This window comes from Labeo rohita, unplaced genomic scaffold (assembly GCF_022985175.1).
Source record: "Labeo rohita strain BAU-BD-2019 unplaced genomic scaffold, IGBB_LRoh.1.0 scaffold_131, whole genome shotgun sequence".
Classification (NCBI taxonomy): domain Eukaryota; kingdom Metazoa; phylum Chordata; class Actinopteri; order Cypriniformes; family Cyprinidae; genus Labeo; species Labeo rohita.
Window position 1 is genome coordinate 27,081 of NW_026127461.1, and position 22,784 is coordinate 49,864.

The window sequence follows — 22,784 nt, forward strand, 5'->3', positions numbered from 1 at the left end:
ACAAGATTATTACAATATATTTATATTACAATATTATTATTGTAATTACAACATTTTTTACAATATATTTATATTACAATATGATTATTGCAATTACAACATTGCCTTGTTTTATCATCTTATAATTTTATTAATTCATATTTTGGCTTTTACTGAATAAAAAAAAGAATAATTTTATTACCTTTTTATTTAATAAATATTGCAATAATATTTTTGTATTTTAAATTAAAAAAATATAATTGTAACGCCACGCCAGCAGAGGGAGCCCTTACCCATTGACTGACTGTTACCGCTCCCTCTGCTGCTTCTCTGCTTACTTCCTGTTTGGTGGCCATTTAAGGAGGCCTATACCAAACCGGCTTTGCAAAGAATTGTTTTGTCTGTGTTTTCATTGCCTTGGTTGTTTTGTTTTGTTTTGTTTTGTTTTGTTTTGTTTTGTTTTTGTTATTTCCACGGTTTTGTTTCATTGTCATAGTTTTGCCTTGTTTTTTGCCATTGTTTTGCCTAGTTTCATAGCCTTATTTATTTGTCACTTTGGACTGCTCTCTCTTGGATTTTGACCTTCTGCCTGCTTATCTGGATTTTGCTTTTGTCTAGCCTACATATTACTGTTTGTTTGGAGATCGACCCTGCCTGTCTTGACTATGCTGTGTTTAATAAAGCTCGCATCTGGATCTAACATGCTTCACTGGAGTCCCGTTACAGAATACTTTGCTTACCAAAGATCCAGCGGCTTTCAGAACACACGACCAACAATCACCATGGATCCAGCATCACACCTTGTTCAGCTCCGTCAAGGTAACCGGCCCATTGAACAGTACATTATGGACTTTTGTGAACTTTGTCACTTGGTGGACTTTAAAGAAAGCTTTCTTAAGGACAGCTTTCGGTTTAGGTAAAGACATCTCTAATAGAATGCCTGGTCATCACCGCCACTGGTCACTGGTACGTTATATTGGCTATGCTTTGTTGCTGGCTGGATCAGCATTTACTGTGGGGATCACTAATGACAAACCCCACCATCCTCCAGTACCAGCCACACCAAAATGCTTACACATCATGTCCGGTATTGTTAACATCATGCCAGAGCCCTCTCATGCCATGCCTATCAAGCCTGCTCACATCATGTTAAGCAAACCAGAGACCTCTCATGCAAAGCCTGCCAAGCCAAAGCCTGCTCAAGTCATGTCCACCAAACCAAAGCCTGCTCAAGTAACATCCATCAAGCCAAAATCTGCTCACGTCACGTCTTCCGCTCCAAGGCCTGTTCACGGCACGTCTTCCACTCCAGGGCCTGCTCACACCATGCCTGCCGCTCCAGGGCCTGCTCACGCCATGGCCCCCCTTCCAGAGTCTGCACCTGTCATGGCTGCCATCCCCGAGCCAGTCCACAAGATGGCCGCCATCCCCGAGCCTGTTCACAAGATGGCCGCCATCCCTGAGCCTGTTCACAAGATGGCCGCCCCGTCCGAGTCCCCTGCCAAAATGGCTGCCACGCCCGAGCCTCATCAGTCCAAAATCATCTCATCCCATGTCTGCCACACCCAAAGCAAATCAAGTGATGGCTGATCCTCTGGTGTCAAGTCAGGGCTGCACTTTCAGTGCCAAGTCAAGTGACAGCTGTGATTCCTGAGCCACGTCAAGTCACAGGTGTTCCCCATGAGTCAAGCCAAGTCACAGCTGTTATTCCTGAGTCAAGTCACGTTACAGCTGTTGTTCCTGAGTCAAGTCAAGTTACAGCTGGGTTGTCTGTTATGCCAAACCACAGCTGGGTTGTCTGTTACGCCAAACCACAGCTGGGTTGTCTGTTATGCCAAACCACAGCTGGGTTGTCTGTTATGCCAAACCACAGCTGATTTCCATGAAGCAAGCCAAGTTACAGCAGATCTTCATGAGCCAGGTCAGGCCACAGCTGACCTTCCTGAGTCAAGTCAAGTCACAGCAGGCCTCCCTGAGTCAAGTCAAGTCACGGCAGGCCTCCCTGGGTCAAGTCAAGTCACGGCAGACCTCCCTGAGTCAAGTCAAGAAACAGCTACGCTCCTAACAGAGCCTCTTTACGACATGGCTGCTCGCCAAGCCACGGCCATCCTGCCAGAACCTCACCAGGTCCTGTCTGACCTTCCAAAGCCACGTCACGTCTCAGCTGATCCTCTAGAGTCTCGTCACGTCTCAGCTGATCTCCTAGAGCCTCGTCACGTCTCAGCTGACACCCCAGAGCCTTGTCTCGTATCAGCTGACATCCCAGAGCCTCATCAGGTCTTAACCGCCTATCCAAAGCCTTGCCAGGTCTCGTCTCAGCTCCCAAGTCACGCAGAGCCCACGCTCCCAAGCCATATGTCCACAACATCCACACCCTCAAGACCAGCAGACATCCCACTATCTACTGTGCTGCCTGTAATGGCTGCTGCCATTTTGAGCGTGTGGGCTACACACTGTGCTCCAGAGGCCTCGTCTGACCGCGAGTCTGCTTCAGAGGCCTCGTCTGACCACAAGTCTGCTCCAGAGGCCTCGTCTGTCCACGAGTCTGTGCCAGAGGCCTTTCCGGTCCAAGAATTTGCGCCAATGCCTCCTGAGGTGCCAGCTTATGCTGTATATCCTCCAAAGGAGCTGGCGTCCTCCCATGAATTCACTGCCACGTCTGACCACGAGTCTGCGCCAATGCCCCCGAAGGTGGCGGCTCCAGCTGCAGAACCTCCTATGGGGGCGGCATTCTCCTATCATGAACTCTTTACCTGTCATGTCACGGCCAAGGAGGCCAATCATGAACCCTATTCTCTGCTATGGATGTCATTAGTTCCTCTGTGGGTATCTTTGCTCCTGTCTGCTCTGTCTGCCCCGCCATGGCTTCCTGCTCTGCCTGCTCTGTCTGGCCCACCATGGCTCCCTGCTCTGCCTGCTCTGTCTGCCTCGCCATGGCTCTTTTTTTTTTTTTTTTTTTTTTTTTTTTTAGTGCAACAGGATTATTGTTATATTGAGTTTTTTTTTTTTTTTACTTTAAATAAAGTGTAATATTTATATGTTATTATTATTATTAAATACATTATTTTATTTTATGCATACATACTATTTAAAAATATGAAATGCTGTGATTAAAGTCATATGTTATAATGTCAGAAGTTCATTTCAGTCTTGTGAGGAATCGATTATATTCATGATGCAAACATCAATTAAAATCTGATCACAACTTGATTTATTATTGTTTTCTTATTTCTGCACAAAAACAAGAGATATGAATGACATGATCTTCATCAAGATTGTGACATTTTTACACTAATAAAATGAATGATTGATGAGACGACAATAAAAACACAAATCTAGACTCACACACACTGATCTTACTGTCTATATGAGGATTTCTGACACACATTTATTCTGACTGTTATTTGAGTGACAGAAGTTGAGCTGCAGTATTAATGTCATGAAGAGACTCCAGAACATCTCACTCTTACTGATTCATCAGCAGCTCAAAGCATTATGGGTACAATCTCTCATCAGTCTATTCTCATTCATCAACACAGTTTCACCGATGAATCAAAATCAACATTAAACCCAGGATAGAGCGTCTGAGTGAATGTGGTCTGTTCTGTGTGGATGAGACTCATTGTGTTTCTGGAGACGCTGTAGAAGGACAGAGTTCCTGCACTCACATCCACATACACTCCTACTCTACTGATGATGGGCTTCACAGGGAGATCAGTCTGTATGTCATTGTGTATGAATGAATATCTGTCAGCAGAGCAGAACAAACTCCAGGACTGATCATTAAATCCAAACAAACACTCAACACCCCGTCTCTTTCTGCTGATGCTCTTATATGACACTGATATAAACACAGGCTGATCTCCACTGCACTCAATCTCCCAGTAACAGCGTCCACACACACTCTCTCTACACAACACCTGCCACACATTAAATCTGTCTGGATGATCAGGATACGACTGATTCTCTTCCACCCATGTCACCTTTCTGTTCTCCTCAGACAGTCTGAGAAATTTGTTTGCTGTGTTTGGATCCAGTGTGAGAAAACAGGCATCTGAACACAAGAACAGACACATTTATAACACAACAACAATCACTACAGCTGTATGTGTGTGTGTGCATCTGTAGACGTACATTTCTTCAGTCCTGCTGTAATCCTGGATTCTCCTCCATGATCCACACTAGAAAACACACACACACACACACATTCAGACAGTCAACTAACTGTTGCTATGCAGTTGCTAATGTACTGAGGGTGGTTGCTATGCAGTTGCTAAAGTACTGGAGGTTGTTGCTATGCAGTTGCTAAGGTAATTAGGGTAGTTGCTAGGCTAGGCTGTTGCTGTGCAGTTGCTAAGGTACTTGGGGTAGTTACTAGGCTGTTGCTGTGTAGTTGCCAGGGTACTTGGGAGGTTGCAGTGATGTCAACAACATGCTCTGACTGGTTGCTATGCAGTTGCAAAGGCACTCAGTGTGGTTGCTAGGGTGTTACTATGTAGTGGCTAGGGTGTTCTGGCTGGTTTCTAGAGTGTTGCTATGCAGTTGCTAAATTACTGAGGGTGGTTGCTATGCTGTTGCTATATGGTTGCTATGATACTTGCTGTGTGGTTGATAACACATTCTGGGTGGTTGCTAAGGTGTTGCAATATGGTTGCTAGGGTACTTGGGGTGGTGGCTAGGCTGTTGCTGTGTTGTTGTCAAGGTACACAAGGTGGTTGCTAGGGTGTTGCTGTGCAGTTGCTAGGGTACATGGGGCGGTTGCTAGTAGGGCTGTGTATCTCCATATATCTCACATTCAGTAGGGTGACCAGACGTCCTGGTTTTTGTTGTCCTGTCCCCGACTGGATCTGTCCCCAGAAATGTCCCCATTTTACAGCACATTCAAAACAACCTGCAAATGCACTGTAAAAGCTCGACCAATATCAGCAGCTGATAATCGTGTGATTGTGATTATTTTCAGCACAGAGGCGCTGTGAGCTATTACTGATTATTTGGTCGTGCCACTACTTTGTACTTTAACCATGAAGAACCTGGAAGAGAGCGAAACGCAATTATCGTCAAAAGAGACGCCGTTATTGGTTTCAAGGCAGTAACATACTAACTTTACAGGTAAAACAAACTAATAGACGACTGTTTGTGTTCACTGTACAACAACACACATGATAATGTTGCAGGATTATTTTTCACACAATATTAAACATTCCTGAAACTTCAGTCGTCACAACTACAATATGAGAAAAATATACAGTCGTGGTCAGAATTGTTGGTGTCCTCAGTAAATATGGAAATAAATCTGGATTGTTTATTCATTTCATCTTTGGTACAAACTCTCCTCCTCATCATGCATTAGGACGATACAGACACACGTCCTCTTCCAGACAGATTTGTAACATCTTTAGCTGATTAGAACTTCATTATTGTTGATTTTCAGTGCTTGAGCTCTTTTCTTATAGACACTTAATCATTTGTGAGGCTTAATCTTTTGCTGCAAATCAGAACTATATATTCTTTGTTTTTTTTTTTCATTGTGATCAATGATTAAGGGAATTTGGTCTTTGATAATTTCACGTTCTTTGTCATGCTGCTGTGCTAAAAAATGAAATATGAATGGAAATATACTTTAGAAATATTTTACTCAAGAATTTCTAAGGGTAATTGTGGCCATTATATATTAGAGAGAATATATTTCACAATGTGATTTTATTTTAGATATAGTAGATATTTTAATATATTATATTATTTAATTAAAGATCAAATGGATAAACAATGCAGATTTATTTTCACAGACTTTTTTCATCATATTTAACAAGGGTACCAACAATTCTGACCATGACTGTATCTATAAAATAAAATAACGAATCTTGCACAATTAGATTTGTAGAAAGCACATACTTTTTCAAAATGAGCCTAACATGCAAAATAAGCCTGAATAGGGACAGAAAATATCAAACGGAAACATAAAATTTATAAAGTTGTAATTACTGTACTCAGTTTGTGAAAATGTTAAATACAGTTAGAAAATATTAAACATTTGTTAAATATAGTTTTCTCATGTTCTCATATTTATTGTTTTATTTTAATGTGTTTTTGTAAAGCCATTTGTTTTTATATGTTTGCTATTTGTAAAGTAGTTACTAATATTTTTCATGATTTTTGATGAATTGTATTTAAAAACAAGGGTAAGTCTGATTCTCAAACATCAGTGTAATTATTAACTAATATATGGAACCCACAACAATTAACCAACAAAATCATATAGGCTACAAAAATATATTGTATCCATTTTTGAAATTGTAGATAATCACAAATGAGATTTCAGTGATATTTTTCCCACTGAACTGCACACACACACACACACACAATCAATTAGTTAGCCTGAATTACAAAATTGCTATTTTTTTTAAACAAAATGCTTTAGAGATGTCAAGCCTTTTCCCTGTCAGTGTTACTTCATTGCATTACTATTTTAAGTAATAGTTTATTTGTTTTTTATTTCTTTTTTTCAGATTGTTATAAGTGTAGGTGATCAATCTAGCAGTCATTCTGTGTCTTTGATTTGACATGTTCAACACACTGATTAGTCAATAACCATTGATTAAAAATCTGTACATTTCAATTTGTACAGATATATGTATTATCTGACTCATAATCAGTGATGCTTTTTCTTTTTCTCCCCTTTGTTTTTGTGTCAGTAGCTGCTGCATCATGAAGACTCCACAGCACTGAGCGTCTTTGGCTTTGTAAGTATATTTATTTTTTCCAGCTGACTTTCAAACATATTCTCAATATTTGTATTTAGGTTCATTAAATATATGCCATGCAGTAGTTTTTATTTATGTATTCATTAGTGTTCAGTGAAATTTAATTAATTAATTACACAACATATTATGTGAATTGTTACGAATCTGGTCGGTGACCTGTGGTCCGCTCACCACCAGATGTCGCTCTCACCCTGTCACAACACGCAGACTGTTGCACTACACCACGGACTACATTCCGCGTGAAACAGGCGTTGACCCACGCCTGTGGGGCTGAGACGCGAGGGTCCGCGTACATCACTAGCTGCGTTCATGGACTTTGCTCTTTTGTGTGTGGGCTCTCCGTTTACTGTGGGTGTCGCGGAGGAGGAACGCGACAATGCGGTAATGGCGGCCGGGCATCCCGCTCGCAAAATGGTGGCCGCGCCGGTGCGTGCTCACAAAATGGCAGCGACGGAGGCCAAGCCAGCGCCCGCTAATGCCATGTCAGCCAAGCCACAGCCTGTTCATGTTATGTTTTCTGCTCCTGAGTCTGTACCCGTCATGGCCGCCCTTCCAGATGCCGCTCCTGTCTCAAGTCAAGCTACAGCCGCCGGTATTTCCTGCATCAAGCAACGTCAAAGTAGTCGTTCCTGTGTCAAGTCAAGTTACAGCTTTATTTCCTCTGTCAGGTCGTGTCACGGTTGCATCTCCTGTGTCAAGCAACGTCAAAGATGTCAAAGCCACGTCTCGTCTGTCGGCCCAGAGCCAAGTCACGTCATGTCTGCCAGTGTGATGGCGATCACCATTCTCAGTATGTGGACCGCACACTACGCTCCAGAGATCCTGTCTGTCACCAGGTCTGCTCCAGAGGTGTTGTCTATCACCAAGTTTGTACCAGAGGTCTCGTCTGGCCTCCCAGAGCCTAGTCACGTTATGTCTACCAGTGTGATGGCGATCACCATTCTCAGTATGTGGGCCGCACACTACGCTCCAGAGGTCTCGTCTGTCACCAAGTCTGCCCCAGAGGTCACGTCTGTTCACAAGCCTGCTCCAAAGGTCACGTCTGATCCCAGGCCTGCTCCAGAGCTCACGTCTGTTCACAAGTCAGCCCCTGAGGTCACGTCTGATCCCAAGCCTACTCCAGAGCTCACGCCTGTTCACAAGTATGTCTCTGAGGTCATGTTTGATCACAAATCTGCTCCAGAGGTCCCGTCTGGTCCCAAGTCTGCTCCAGAGGTCCCGTCTGGTCCCAAGTCTGCTCCAGAGGTCCCGTCTAGTCTCAAGTCTGCTCCAGAGGCCATCCCTGTCAGAGAAGCTGCGCCAATGCCTCCAGAGGTGTCAGCGCTAGCTGTAGAACCTCTTATGGAGGGGGCGTTATCCTTTAAACTCTCTGCTTCTCTCTTTATTCTCTCTGCCTCCTCTATCCCTGCTCTACCCAGGGCCCAGTCCTTGACGCGGGTGCCCGCTCTGCCCTGGAGGGCTTCTGCGCCTCCTGTTCCGCCCTGGAGGGCTTCTGCGTCTCCTGTTCCGCCCTGGAGGGCCCCGGCGCCTCCTGTTCCGCCCTGGAGGGCCCCGGCGCCTCCTGCTCTGCCTCCTGCTCCGCCCTGGAGGGCTCCTGCTCCGCCTCCGGTTCCGCCCTGGAGGGCCCCTGTGCCTCCTGTTCCACCCTGGAGGGCCCCTGCACCTCCTGTTCTGCCCTGGAGGGCCCCTGCGCCTCTTGCTCCGCCCTGGAGGGCTCCTGCACCTCCTGCTCCGCCCTGGAGGGCTCCTGTGCCTCCTGCTCCACCCTGGAGGGCTCCGGCGCCTCCTGCTCTGCCTCCTGCCCCACCCTGGAGGACTCCTGCACCTCCTGCTCCGCCTCCGGCTCCGCCCTGGAAGGCTTCTGCCTTGCCGGTTCTACCTCAGTCTCCTGGCCCTCCCACTGCTCCCCAGGACTGTTTTTCTGTTGGAGCGTCTGGAAGCCGCTCCTTGGGGGGGGGGTGTGTGTTACGAATCTGGTCGGTGACCTGCGGTCCGCTCACCACCAGATGTCGCTCTCACCCTGTCACAACACGCAGACTGTTGCACTACACCCCGGACTACATTCCCCGTCATTCAGCGCGCTGATTGGGTCAGCACCTGTGACCAATCAGCGGCGCTATAAAAGCCCCGGTCTTTTCCCATGCAAACCACGGTGCATTGTTGTTGTGTTAATCATTGTTAGCGTTTTCTAGTTCCCTTGTTCCTAGTTCCCTTGTTCTTTGTTCCTAGTTCCCTGTGTATAGCTTTCTCACCTGGTCTTCTCGTCTCGACTGTCTCGCCGCCTGCCTAGTGGACTCTAGCTCGTTTATTGGATCATTCTCTCGTCTCGCCCCTTTTCGGATTACGTTCGCCATGGATCGATCCACACCTGTTTCATGGACTTCCATTGTGCCACGCCCTAATATACCTGTTTGCTGTTATTTTGACCCTGCCTGTTTGACCATGTATCTGTCTCGTCCCTTCAATAAAAGCTCGCGTTTGGATCCGCTCGCCTCTCGTCTCACTCACACCGTTACATGAATAGTATAATAATGTGCCTTCCTGCTGTACTACTTTTAATCTTTTTGTGACTGATTTATATATTTTTTGTCAGATTTGTTAAGATCATCTGAAGAGAGTGCATCTGTGCCATGTAAGTAAATGTTATATTTTGCTATAGAGTAAATGTGTAAATATATGGGTTCTTTTAGGAAATTGAAATCAGATGGGCCATACTATGTTAAGATTAATATTGTTGTACTGATTGAGTCAGGGTGTTGTGAGTGGTCAAGTAGGGCCAAAATTAATATGATTCATTTTACTGTCATTTTACTGACATTTTACATTTACATTACATTTTCAATACCCTATTACTCAAAAAGCTGTAAACTGTACCATTTCACAGGTAGTGATAATCGCCAAAGAGAGCATTGCCAAGTAGTGACCATGCAGGGTGCCCAAACTTTTAAAACCTTTAAAGGACTTTAAATCTACAACATAATAAAGTCTGTAAAAAATGAAAAAGTGGTCTGAATACTTTCTGAAATATGTTTAACCACTTAAAGTGTTATTCTTCTTCTTCGTATGTTCATCTTTTTTTTTTATATGTGGTCTTTATGCTAAGCTTCATATTTAAACGAAACTGTGCCACAAATACCAACCTTATATTTTTTTCCCCCTTGTCATCTGTTTCTAAACTTATATTAAAATCTATCTATCTATCTATATATATATATATATATATATATATTGTGGCGGGGTGAAGAATCACACAACAGGGTTTGCAATGAAAACCCTCGGAGGGTGGATTTATTAACAATAAAGTGCAGAAATAACTCAAAGTCGGTGCTCCGTGCAGTCCTTCCTGTGTGTAGTGCTCCGTGTCTCTTCTTTCCGTGCTCCGTGATATGAGGAATTCTGTCCGAAAAGGAATCGGACCGAACCGTCACAGGCTGCTATCTGGGAGAGACAAGAGAGAGCGGTTAACAGCATGCTTGCAAGGAGGCGGCTTCTCACCCTGGCGTTCCGAGATGCCGGGCTTTATGGCTGTCGGTAACGAGCCGCAGCTGTGACGGCTCGGCCCGCTCTGAGTGATTCCAGCTGGCGCTCGTTCATTTCCAGGGCGACGCTGAAGAGAGCTCGGGAGACTTCTCACAACCCCCCAAGCGTCGCGCTGATCCTGCAACGAGAGTTACGACAGCATAACGGGGAACATAGGGGTGGGCGGGGAGTGTGCCCTGACAGACCTGTGTAAGCTGACCACAATCTGGAGAGTCCATCGGCATTGGAGTTGGCCGTCCCGGCCCGATGTTCCACTGTGAAGTTAAAGTCCTGGAGCGCTAGAAACCACCGCGTCACCCTGGCGTTGATGTCCTTAGCGCGGGCCATCCAATGTAATGGAGCGTGATCGGTCATCAGGGTGAAGCGGCGGCCCAGCAGATAGTAGCGGAGCTCCAGGACTGCCCACTTGATGGCCAGGGCTTCCTTCTCCACCGCCGCGTAGCGGGTTTCCGCTGGGGTCAGCTTACGGCTGATGTAGATCACGGGATGTTCTTCACCGTCCCAGACCTAGGAGAGGACCGCCCCCAGGCCTGTGTCGGAGGCGTCCGTCTGTAGCAGGAAGGGGCAGTTGAAGTCGGGTGCTCTCAGGACGGGCTCGGTGGTGAGAGCAGTCTTGATGTCTTGGAAAGTTTTGTCTAATGCGTCACTCCATACAATCTTCTCTGGCTGCCCCTTCCTGGTCAGGTCTGTCAGGGGAGATGCTAAGGAGGAGAAGTTAGGAATAAAGCAGCGATAATAACCCGCCAACCCCAAAAAGGCTCGTACCTGTGTTTTGGTTATTGGACGGGGCGCTGTTAGGATGGCGTCGATTTTTTTTTTGTTGGGGTTGAATTAGCCCTCTTCCCACCCGAAACCCCAGGTACTGCGCTTCAGCGAGGGCGAGATGGCATTTCCGGGGGTTGGCGGTCAGTCCAGCCCATCGCAGTTCCAGCAGCACCCTCCGTAGCCACTCTAGGTGGTCCTGTCAGGTCTCAGAGTGGACAATGACGTCATCGAGGTACGCGGCGGCATAGGCCTGATGGGGACGTAAAATGATATCCATCATTCTTTGAAATGTGGCGGGGGCCCCGTGGAGGCCGAAGGGGAGGGTATTGCCAATGCCCACTAGGGGTGGAGAAGGCGTTTTTTTCTTTGGCTGAAGTCGTGAGGGGAACTTGCCAATACCCTTTTGTGAGATCGAGTGTTGTGATGAACCGGGCCCTCCCCAGACGTTTCAGCAGCTCATCGACACAGGGCATCGGGTACCCATCAAACTCTGAGACCTCGTTGAGCCAGCAGAAGTCGTTACAGAAACGGAGGGTGCCATCTGGCTTCGGTACCATGACGATCGGGCTGGACCAGGCGCTACGAGATGGTTCAATTACCCCTAACTTCAGCATCTCCTTGATCTCGTTTTCGATGGCTTGTCTCTGAGCCTCTGGGACCCGATAGGGGCGCTGCCTCACGATGACTCCAGGCGGCGTGCGGATGTCGTGTTAAATGATGTTGGTCTGCCCGGGACGTGTTGAGAACACATCGGAGAACTGACTGACCAGGTGGTTCAGCTCGGTCTTCTGGGCGGCTGACAGTTGATCCCCCATGTCAACAAGCACGGGGTCAGTCGAGGCTAGAGCCGTGAGCTGTTCTCGGGTCCCCACCCATTTTTTAAGCAGGTTGATATGGTATAATTGTTCTTCACGCCGCCGCCCCGGCTGGCGCAGCCGGTACATGACTGGTCCTACTCGTTCAATGACCGTATAGGGTCCCTGCCAAGTGGCGAGAAATTTGCACGCTGAGGTGGGGACCAACACCATGACTCTGTCGCCTGTCTGAAACTCCTGTGGTTGGGCCGCCCAGTTGTAGATTCACTGTTGGGACTGCTGCGCCTTTGTCAGATGTTCTCGCACTAATGGCATGACCCTCTCAATCCGCTCGCGCATCTCCCTCACGTGTTCTATGGCGGAGCGGAGAGGTGCCGGTTGCTGCTGCTCCCAGGCTTCTCGGGCGACATCTAGTAATCCTCTCGGTTGTCGGCCGAAGAGCAGCTCAAATGGGATGAACCTGTAGAAGCCTGAGGGACTTCTCAAACTCCGAACAACACATATGGCAGCATTAAATCCCAGTCCTTTCGGTCTTCAGCTGCTACTCGTTTCAACATCTGTTTCAAGGTTTGATTAAACCGTTCTACGAGCCCATCCGTTTGAGGGTGAAAGACGGTGGTGCGGATCTGCTTCACCCGCAGCAACCGGCAGAGGTCAGCCATCAGTCGTGACATAAAGGGGGTCCCTTGGTCAGTCAGTATCTCCGCTGGGATGCCGACTCAGGTGCAGAGGAGGAAGAGTTCCGTGGCGATGTTCTTTGCCGTTGCTTTCCTCAAGGGAACAGCCTCTGGATACCGGGTGGCATAGTCGACGATCACCAGGATGTGTTTGTGCCCCCGGGCAGACTTCGGCAACGGCCCCACCAGGTCCATTCCAATTCGCTCGAAGGGTACCCCTATGATGGGCAGCGGGATGAGTGGGCTGGGGGGAGGTGCTCGTGGCGCGGTCCTTTGACAAGTAGGGCAGGCTTGGCAAAACAACTTTACGTCTCCATCCAGTCCTGGCCAGTGAAACCGGTCACAGATGCACTGGACGGTATTTGCAGCCCCGAGGTGACTCTGGGTGCTCCCGGGGAAGGATCGCGATGGACGATACAGCCAGCCAACCACGTGTGTGCAGAAGGTGCAGGGTCCTCGGTGGGCATCGGCTCATCTACTGGACCGGGAGCCGCCAGCCTGTGTACTGTGCGCTGGGTACCCTCCGGCGTGCGTCGCTCCTGTACCACCCTCCGAGGGAAGGACGGCGCTCGCTCCCCGGGATCCCGGTGCATCGCCGCCTCCGCCAGCTCGATGGATTCGACGAGCTCGGCGATTGTGGTGGGGTTCGTCATCCCTACTGCCCGCCTGGTGGACGGTGGGAGAGCTCGGAGCAGCCGAGTCAGTGCATTCAGGGGTGGTGGGTTGGTGATTCTCCACTTTATGCCCGCATTCTCCACCAGTGTGGCAGGGTGAAGAATCACACAACAGGGTTTGCAATGAAAAACCCCCGGAGGGTGGATTTTTTAACAATAAAGTGCAGAAATAACTCAAAGTCGGTGCTCCGTGCAGTCCTTCCTGTGTGTAGTGCTCCATGCCTCTTCTTTCCGTGCTCCGTGATATGAGGAATTCTGTCCGAAAAGGAATCGGACCGAACCGTCACAGGCTGCTATCTGGGAGAGACAAGAGAGAGCGGTTAACAGCGTGCTTGCAAGGAGAAGGCTTCTCACCCTGGCGCTCCAAGATGCTGGGCTTTATGGCTGTCGGTAACGAGCCGCAGCTGTGACGGCTCGGCCCGCTCTGAGTGATTCCAGCTGGCGCTCGTTCGTTTCCAGGGCGACGCTGAAAAGAGCTCGGGAGACTTCTCACAATATATATATATATATATATATATATATATATATATATACATATGGCAGTGTCAGCTCATTCCCGTGATTCACAAGAGTTCGGCAACTGCAACTGGCCCAAGTTATTTCTTCCAGCTTGCTGCATTTGGGCCGTTATTGGGCCAGATCATTTTGGATACCTGGGTAGTTAGCGCTGTCAACTACGCACACGCATGACGTCACCGTCACCAAAGATTCCCATATTGAGTGTTTACACAGAAACAACAACGGTGGCATTTTCAAAAACTTGCACTTTGAAACCTATTTTCAAAATAATGCATTTTCAGTCCCCAATGTAAACAAACAGGTGAAACACATAAAAAGTTTGCAGTTTTTGTCTGAAAACATTGTAATGTAAACGGCCCCTAAGTCAATGAGATTTTTCCCAGTTTTAATTGTCATTTTTATGAAAATCATAAATCTGATCAGTTAGTAAATATAATAGCATACTAAATCACAACAGTCTGAGGATCTGAGCTGTATTTGGTGGATGAACTGTATCTTGAAAACTCCAGAAGATGCATTTTAAAAGTCTCAAAAGAAGAAGAAGAAGAAGGAGGAGGAGTTAGATAGCATTTCAGTAGGTCGGCTTTCCTAAGTCAACCTAATTACGATTTTGACTTTCAATGATTTTGAAAAGATTATTGAGACAAAAACATGTTAAACATGCTTTAAAACACACCAGAAATGATAACACCTGTTAAAGGTGAGCTATTATGCCCCATTTTACAAAAATGTAATATAAGGCCACATTCACACAGCAGCAGAATACAGTTGTCAGTCCTGTATTTGAGCCCTTTATACTGTTACGTTCACACACAGTACAGTTATTAATGGGTGTGAAAATTTACATATTATTTAACCAATCTCACACCTGGAAATTTTCAGGACTCACAAATCACATTCTCAGAACACACGTGCTGTGTGAACGGAACAGGACTGAACAACTGTCTCGTCATTCAGTGTGAGAGAGAGGTTCTGCTGCACAAATGTGCATCTACCATGTGTTATATGCTTTCATGTGTGGTTTCAGTAACTTAGTGATTGAGAAATGAGAAGTGTGTCATCTGAAAGTTTATATTCAGTCTCCACTGGAGTCGCTCTTGTCAGTTTTGTGTTCTGCTCCTCTCTTCACACAAGTTTAAAAGCTGCTGTCGGATAATGTCGGTTTGATGGATGAACTCGCGGCTCGTGTCTCTTGTCGTGTCAGAAAGTGATAGGACTTTCAGTTTTATGGACATTGCCATCTTGGATATTACTTTGGTTACTGATAAGGAATACAGGCTTGATTCCCATTGCACTCAGACAATATTCCAGACGCTACTGTTAGCTGTTAACTGGACATTTCAAGACTCACATCAAGTTAATGCAGTTGTCAATCCCAAAAACTGACAGTGTGAACATAGCCTGAGTCTCAGGTGTCCCCAGAATGCATTTGTGAAGTTTCAGCTTAAAATACCCCACAGATCATTTATTATATTATAGTGGAAGCAGAAACAGTTTTCATGCATGCTTCTTTAAATGTAAATGAGCTGCTGCTTCCCACCCCGTTCCTCGAACAGAGCTGTGGCTTTACAGCTCGTATCTCAGATCTCTTCCAAATCAAAATGTTTGGTTTTGATTATCATGTACATCACACTGAAATCATGTGTTTTATAGGCATTTCAGTTTAAACTTCTGATATATGGTTTTCTGAGCGCACACATCCACAGCACACGGACAGAAAGTGTCTGTCACACGGCATGTGAGTACTAAACTAAGTTCTCTTTAATGTCTTATTGCTTAAACTGTCAAAGACACAAGTTTATGTTAAAAATACATGAGTTAAAAACAGAGCTTGACATTAACTTTTTTGCTCACCAGCCACTGTGGCTAGTGGTTTTCCATAATTAGCTTTTTCATTGGCCACACAATTTTGTTGTTGGGAAATTATGTTTTATATGACTAAAGTTACTGCATACTAAAATGTATTTAAATTGATTTCCAGGTCTCTTATTTTCAAAGTCTTCTCAATGTCTCAATGCATTTACACATTTAATGAAGCTAAAATGTAGCATGAAAGCATTTACATTGTAAAATTGCTACAGTATAAATAATGTTATGATCTTGGTGTTTAAAATCAGTTTTTTTTTTTTATATATAAAAATATGAAATGTTGGGATAAAATACAAAGATAAGCTACTTTTAAATATGAAAGTAAACCACCAATAGGTGGCAGCAAGTGACTGTTTTAATGAATGAGTCACTGAGTCATGCCTTCAAACACAGGATGATTCATTCAAGAATGAAGCAATTGCCTCTCTTCATGAAATTATTCCTTCAGAAACAGCGAATCATTCAGTAACGAAAAACTGCTGTATGTTGCTCAGTGTTACTTGACTGTTCTGCTGTGATCTTTGTTTTTAACCATTTTTGTTATCCAACATCAGTGTCACATTTACAAGTGTGGTTTTCAAGGAAAACTGCACTCTCTTGATCATGACATGTTGTATAACTAAAAGTAAAACTAGATTTTTACAGCAGTATGTTCCTTGTGCAGTTGTGTTCATTTGTGTTGATTTCTCCAAAAGATTGTCCCTTCAAAAAATCCACTTGTCCCAGACAAGCTTTAATGTCAAGCTCTGTTATAAAATTCAACCTGCCAAAGTGTCTAGTGGGAGTGACCGTGTTACCCACCACTGCTGAAATCCACCTGCATTTGGAGGGTTGGTAATATCAAGCCCTGGTTACAAAAACAGTTGGTTATGTCTGTGAAGGCAAACAGCTAGAAAAGAAATTGCATGTTTATATTAGATCTGTTTGGCAGCAGCGTAATATACAGTAAATAAATCAACAAATGCACTGTTCTCTTGTCTCCTCTGAGGCTGGGAAAAACAAGCAGATTATAGGGCAGTAATATTATAATAAGATCACCTTTCTACATCACAGGGGGAGCGAAATCTGACACTTGCAAGCTTGCAGAGAAAGTCTAACCTAAACAAAGTTACTGGGTTTACCTTTTTCATGTTTTCTGGGCTTGGTAGATGCACCGGAGACCTGATTATAGCTCCTAAACACTTAAATAGTCATATTTTCATGTCACCTTTAATACATGCTATAAAAATATATACTATATATATATTATATATAATATAATATATATATATATATTAACTCTTAGGAGGTCTCCCATCCACGTACTGATCAGGCTCAACCCTGTTTAGCTTCAGTGGGCGACCAGGCAAGAGTGTTTGCTGCTGGCAGTGCAAACATTATTTTGTAGAAATTATCAGTTGTGAATGATATATATGAATATATTGTGATCCTGCAATTGAACGTATTACTTAAACATCACATAATAAAGTATGAAAATAACTTGAAAGCTTTTATCAGTACGTTCTTTAGTGAAACACTACTTATACAGACAGCTTATTAGCCATTAATGTAAACCTAATTATATGGTTAATTGTACGCTTAAATCATAGATAGTTATTTAAAATCATATTATTTTTTTCAGTGTTTTTTTTTTATTTTTTATAATCTATATGGTCTATACATGTAGTGAGGGTCACTGACATTAATTTCCTGTTAGACAGGATAGAAATAGCATGTGTAAGAGAAGACATCTGTGATGTGGACCTGTTTGAACTGACTGTTATATGAAAGATAAGTTATACTGCTGTTTATTTGTTTCTCTAAGAGCTTGTGGGTCAGTATGACGTGTTTGTGTGTGTCTTCTAAGCTCTGTGCAGCTGTTTTTACAGTTAGAAAGCAGCCAGCATGTGATTCTAACACCAGCAGACTTGGTGATTGTAAAGATTATCAGACATGAAGTTTTAACTTGTCTTTTTTTTTTTTTTTGTATTTTAACTGTCTGTTCCTGTTTTGTGGTCAGTTAGGGAGTTAAAATATTGTTTTTTGTTAATTTGTTTTGTCTGAACAGTTTATTTTAGATTTTACTCCTCAGACTAGTAATCTTTATTTTTTTTTATATTGTTGCATCCTCTAGAAACTCCTAGACTCATATAGATATACAGAGACACTGGAAAGTTAAACAATAAAACCCAAAAACTCCTGCTTCACATACTAGAGTTTGTCCAGTTTGCAGTTTGGATCCTTCAGTTTTTCAGAAAGCAGCTTGACTCCTGGATCTCCTGGATGATTGTAGCTCAGATCCAGCTCTCTCAGGTGTGAGGGGTTTGAACTCAGAGCTGAAGACACATAATGACAGCCTTTCTCTGTCACCATACAGCCAGACAACCTACAAAAACATACAACAACAGTCCACATCACATTAGTGTTTGTTGTTCCTTTTTATATTGAACTGATTATTCCATAAAAACACCTGGTCAAAAAAAGATCATATTGTCACTAAACATTTTATAGCCAGATTCAAGGTTTGTCAGGCTTGCTAACACCTTTGTGCCAGATATCACAGCACACCTTCAGGGGTCTAGTGGAGTCCATGCCTCAATGGGTCAGGGCTATTTTGGCAGCAAAAGGCAGACCAACACATTATTAGGAAGGTGGTCATAATGTTATGCCTGATCAGTGTATATATACATACATATACATATGTATGTGTGTGTGTTTGTTTGCTGCCATACATGAATTACACTAAATTGATCCTGCCTTTCATTTACATCTGGAAGAGAACTTCATCTGCATCGCATTTTATCTACACTACACACATGCTGTGCTGTACATCACAGAGGAAACGAAAATGTGAGAAGGCTGAATCCATGCTTGATAAGCTCCTCTCATCATCTCCACAGGTCTCTTCCTTTGTGGCTGGTGATGTTGTTCTGGACCATCATATCAATAATGTTCTTGTTCTATTCAAAATAATCTTGATTGTCCACCTGAATGTTCTCAAACTTCAATTATGAATAATGTTTGGACATTTACATGTAAAGAAGTTGTCCAAGGAAGACTACAAATCTGCACTATCGAAAATCTAAGCATAATATTTCTAAATAATTGTATTGACAAACTCTTTTAAAGACTTTTTTAAAGACTTTAGATCTGTTCCATAGCTTCGAGCTTTTCTTACGTAGTCTATTAGGGTAACTCTGATTTCATTTGAAATTTGTCTTATCTTCTACCTCTCTTTCCACTTCGCTCCACAATTCTTCCCTGTCCATGTATTCTTACAGTTTAAATGTCCTCCTCTCTGCTCATCTCTTCTCCCTTTCCTCTTTTATAAAGTGGCCCAAACTCACAGCACTGGCAGCATACAATACAGTACAATACAATACAATACAATACAAATTTTATTTCTGTAGCATATTTAAAACAACTGCCGTTGACCAAAGAGCTTTCCAGCATCATTACATAATCACACAAACAAAATTACAAATTAAAAAATTAAACCCTGATCACTCAATCAATTCTAAAAGCCATACTAAAAAGATATGATTTCAGTCTAGACTTAAAAGCATCCACAGATGAGGAGGATTTATATGGATTAAAAGAGGGTTCCATAAACATGGAGCAGCCACTGAGAAAGACCTATCACCTTTTGATTTTAATCTAGTTTTAGGGACATGAAGAATCATCTGATTTTGATTAGGAATCAAAAGGTCAACAATATATTTTGGGGCAATACCATGCAACGCTTTAAAACCATCAACAAAACCTTAAATTCAATTCTAAATTTTAGAGGCAACCAGTGTAAAGAAATCAAAACTGGGTTAATTCTCTCTCTCTTCTTTGTGTGAGTCAAATGTCTGGCAGCAGCATTTTGCACTAATTGAAGATGAGATAAGTGACCCTGTGAAATACCCAAAAATACAGAATTACAAAAATCAATGTGTGATGACACAAAAGCATGAATAACAGTCTCCAGGACCTTAAAGAGAGGACTGATTTCATTTTAGAAATAATTCTGAGTTGATAAAACACAGGCTTCACAACAACAGTAACCTGTTTATCTAAAAATAAAGCTCAACACATTATAACACCCAAATTCTTGATGTAGCGTACAACGTGCTTAGCGTGTCACGCTTATTGTTCCACATGGGCCAACAATCAAAAGAAAGGAACGTCTACTGGAGAGAGGATATGATGCTACTGGTGAGTGAATGGTCAACACAGTGAATCTGATTTGTATAGGGATTTATATTAGTCTTTTGTGTACGAAAGAACGAGAAAGATCGGAATTCTCCTACCAGTTGATGGATTCAAAAGCACAGTTCAAAGGTCCATGGGCAGCTCGCCATTTGTGCACATGTAATCGTGTACGAACACAGATGGTTTTTCACCAAAGGATTGCGTTCGGCACAAAACAGATAGAAGATCGCAGAAGATCGTGCTCGTTGAAAGAAACACAGGGGAAAAAAACAGCCTTGCAAAACACAAGGCAAAGACAATAATTAACTCCTGATTCAAACATTTCCATCTCAAATTCATACACACACGTCTCAAATGACACATTAATGCAACTTTTTGACTCTTAATAAACATGTCGACACTCATAAATCACTCGTGTAGTCTCATGACCCATTTATCACTTTTACGTGTCGTAGCTTTAGCTCACGTGTTAACTAGTTCAACGCACACGTTATGCGCATGGCATACTGAAAATTGCCTCGTAACGAGTCATTTCAAAGTGATATTAGATTAATACATGAAAATTCACTCACCAGAGCAAAATAGAATTATATATTAAGGAAGATTAAACCACAGGGCTTTAACACTGGGATCTGCTCTGTTTGCACCGATTTTCTCTTCACTCTTCTCTCTTTCTCTCCGACGACAACACTTCAGGCCAACGCAGCGATTCTGTCAGTTCTGGTTTTCAAGTATACTCAATCACATTTCTCGTTACATTAATGTTAAATGCAGGGAATTTCTGGAGAAACTATCCATGCTGCGGTCTCGTATAATCTCGTCTTTCTCTCTCCACTTGCGCTTAAAACAAAGCAGCAGCGCTGGCGCGACCTGTGGGCAGGGCTTATGAATGCACTGCTACTATTGGCTCTAAGAGACGTCTGTCACTGAAGTGAGAGGAGTGATTTGATGAATCTTTCGTTCTTCTGGAACTTTCTCCTTTTTCTTCTCTTCTTAGCTTTCTTCAACTTTTCTTACATTTCGAACCATTCTTAATCTTTTTCATTCTTAGTAGCCTGGGTTACCCGGGTTACACTGACATAATCTGAAACACTTACAGACAACCGGGCCTCCGGCCAGACCCGCCCAACAGTCAAAGTTCTTGCGGGAAGGTGGCAACACCAGCTTGTCAGTAGGCTTGCTAGAACCCTCGTTAGGCTTCTAGTTTTTCCTCAGACGAGCAATCCAGAGCAAGTGGGCTAACTGACCCACCCAGATCCACTCTCGACCCGGGGATGAGAGATGGATTTGGCACAAAACCATTTCTGACTGTCTGTCTTCCCACAGACAGTCACTGCCTGGTCAGTATATAGGCCCCCCCTCTCGGTTATCTTGCAGCAAAAGCCCTCCATGTGATGGCTAGATGCTGAATCTGCAGACCAGGGTGTGTTGGGCACTTACCTGGTTCTCTGCATGTTGGCAAAGACACACCGTGTTCTTGGGGCTTCATCTCCAAGCACGGCGCTCTTTGCTTTATTCAGCCACGACATCCCCATTCCAGGTACGTCGGGTATAGTTCCCTGAGACTGCTAGCAGAGTCCCGAGACATGGGCCCGATCCCTCCCTTTAAGCTTCTCAGAACTACCTGACTTGGCTATGCGACTCAGGTTGCAAGGCATCCACTAAGGTCTACGGCATTCTCTTACAAATTGACTCAGGGTGAGAATGCTGTGGTTCTTTAAGCAGAAATCGCAGCCCCCCCTGGGAAGAGTGCCTATCCCCTTAGCCAAAATGAAGGAAATGGTTTGTCAGCCCCTACTTCATTGTACCAGGATGGGTGGTCGACTCATGCTAATCTTAAAACAGAGGTTTTTTGAATCTGGCCCTTTTTTAAGCTTCCGTTCAAATGTTAGCCCTTGAACACACATCCCTTGTGTGTCAGGGCTTAAGATTTGTTGGTGGTGTTGGACCTGAAGGACCCGTACTGTCATGTCTTGATCCTTCCAAGACTCTGTCTTCGAGATCGGGCTCATCAGTACAAGGTTCCCCCTGCGGCCTATCCCTACCGCCCCTCACCTTCACGAAGGTCACATATGCATTCTCAGTTATCTCTGTGACTGGCTGTCCTAGCACACTCACAAGGTTCGGTTTGCACTCTCAGGGATGTGGTTCACAACCACCTGGCTTGATTGGGACTTCAGGTAATTTGGGAAAAGAGTAAACTCTCCTCAGTACAGGGTTGCTTTTTTCTCTGTATGGACTCGGTCGATTTGTTAAGAGGTGCCCAGAAGATGAACCCTCCCTGGTAGCACCACATCCCCTCTTGATCTGTCTGTGGTCCTTCAGGCCTACAGTAAGATTTGTTGAGCCCCTCAGTCGGTTGATTCTGTGCCCTCTCCATGGAGATGGCCTCCCCGATTGCGCTCACCTCTGTTAAGAGCGGAAAACCTTCAAGCCCTCTCCGTCAACATTCGTGCCTGGAATTCAGGCCGGTGAACTCTCACGTTGTTCTGGGAACCCGGCCTGAATACATGCCCATGGTAACCACCACTCCCTTCAGAGATCAGGTGGTGACCCTGCAAGCAATTCCTTACCAGGAAGATGACCCCAACCTGATCCTATTATGCCCGGTCCGTGTCTCCAAACAAAGGATCTCCCACTCCCACTCTTCTCCCATTGTGGATACGATCTGTACGGCCTACCAGGCCAGAGGCTTGCCCTGCCCACTGGGAGTGAGAACCCACCTGACCAGGGTCATCGCTGCCTTGGCAGCTCTTGCAAATGGGGCCTCGTTAACAGACATCTACAGAGCTGCAGGTTGGGCTACACCTAATACACTTGCCAATTTGCGCATGGAACCAGTGTCGGCTAGAGTTTTAAATGCAAGCTCTTGGCTCAGCACTCTGGTTGGGTGTAGAGCTTGCTTAAGCGCTTCCCCTAATGGTGATTACGCTTTTAAGTTTCAATAAGTTTCCTGACGTGAAACCTGAACACCTTCTCCATCACTTGGCACTTCTGGATGTGGCAGTG

At 44.5% G+C, this 22,784-nt stretch overlaps 2 protein-coding genes across 6 annotated transcripts in view; one reads left to right on the forward strand and one right to left on the reverse strand.

Annotated features, from left to right (window-relative positions):
* Positions 1 to 3,192: 3,192 nt before the first annotated feature.
* The window catches only part of LOC127158025 (NACHT, LRR and PYD domains-containing protein 12), a 58,963-nt gene continuing 39,371 nt past the window's right edge, over positions 3,193 to 22,784 (reverse strand). For 4 of the 5 annotated variants that reach the window (XM_051101177.1, XM_051101180.1, XM_051101178.1 and 1 more), the window contains 3 exons: positions 17,791 to 17,964; positions 4,114 to 4,160; positions 3,193 to 4,033 (listed from right to left, as the gene is read on the reverse strand). In XM_051101177.1, coding sequence (XP_050957134.1) covers positions 3,510 to 4,033; positions 4,114 to 4,160; positions 17,791 to 17,964 — 745 coding nt within the window. In that variant the 3' untranslated portion in view covers positions 3,193 to 3,509. Of the gene's footprint in view, positions 4,034 to 4,113; positions 4,161 to 13,737; positions 16,489 to 17,790; positions 17,965 to 22,784 lie in introns of those variants that run through there. The other variant, XM_051101181.1, reaches the window with a different exon arrangement.
* LOC127158027 (uncharacterized) lies at positions 7,633 to 8,946 on the forward strand. The gene is made up of 2 exons (XM_051101182.1): positions 7,633 to 7,955; positions 7,986 to 8,946. The coding sequence occupies exons 1-2, from the start codon at positions 7,653 to 7,655 to the stop codon at positions 8,823 to 8,825; spliced, it is 1,143 nt and encodes a 380-aa protein (XP_050957139.1). The 5' UTR covers positions 7,633 to 7,652; the 3' UTR covers positions 8,826 to 8,946.

Excerpts from the sequence above, each read along its gene's own strand:
- LOC127158027 (XM_051101182.1), top strand. The coding sequence starts at position 7,653 with ATGTCTACCAGTGTGATGGCGATCACCATTCTCAGTATGTGGGCCGCA. Across the intron at positions 7,956-7,985 it reads GTCCCAAGTCTGCTCCAGAG|GTCCCGTCTAGTCTCAAGTC; the intron begins GTCCCGTCTGGT and ends TCTGCTCCAGAG.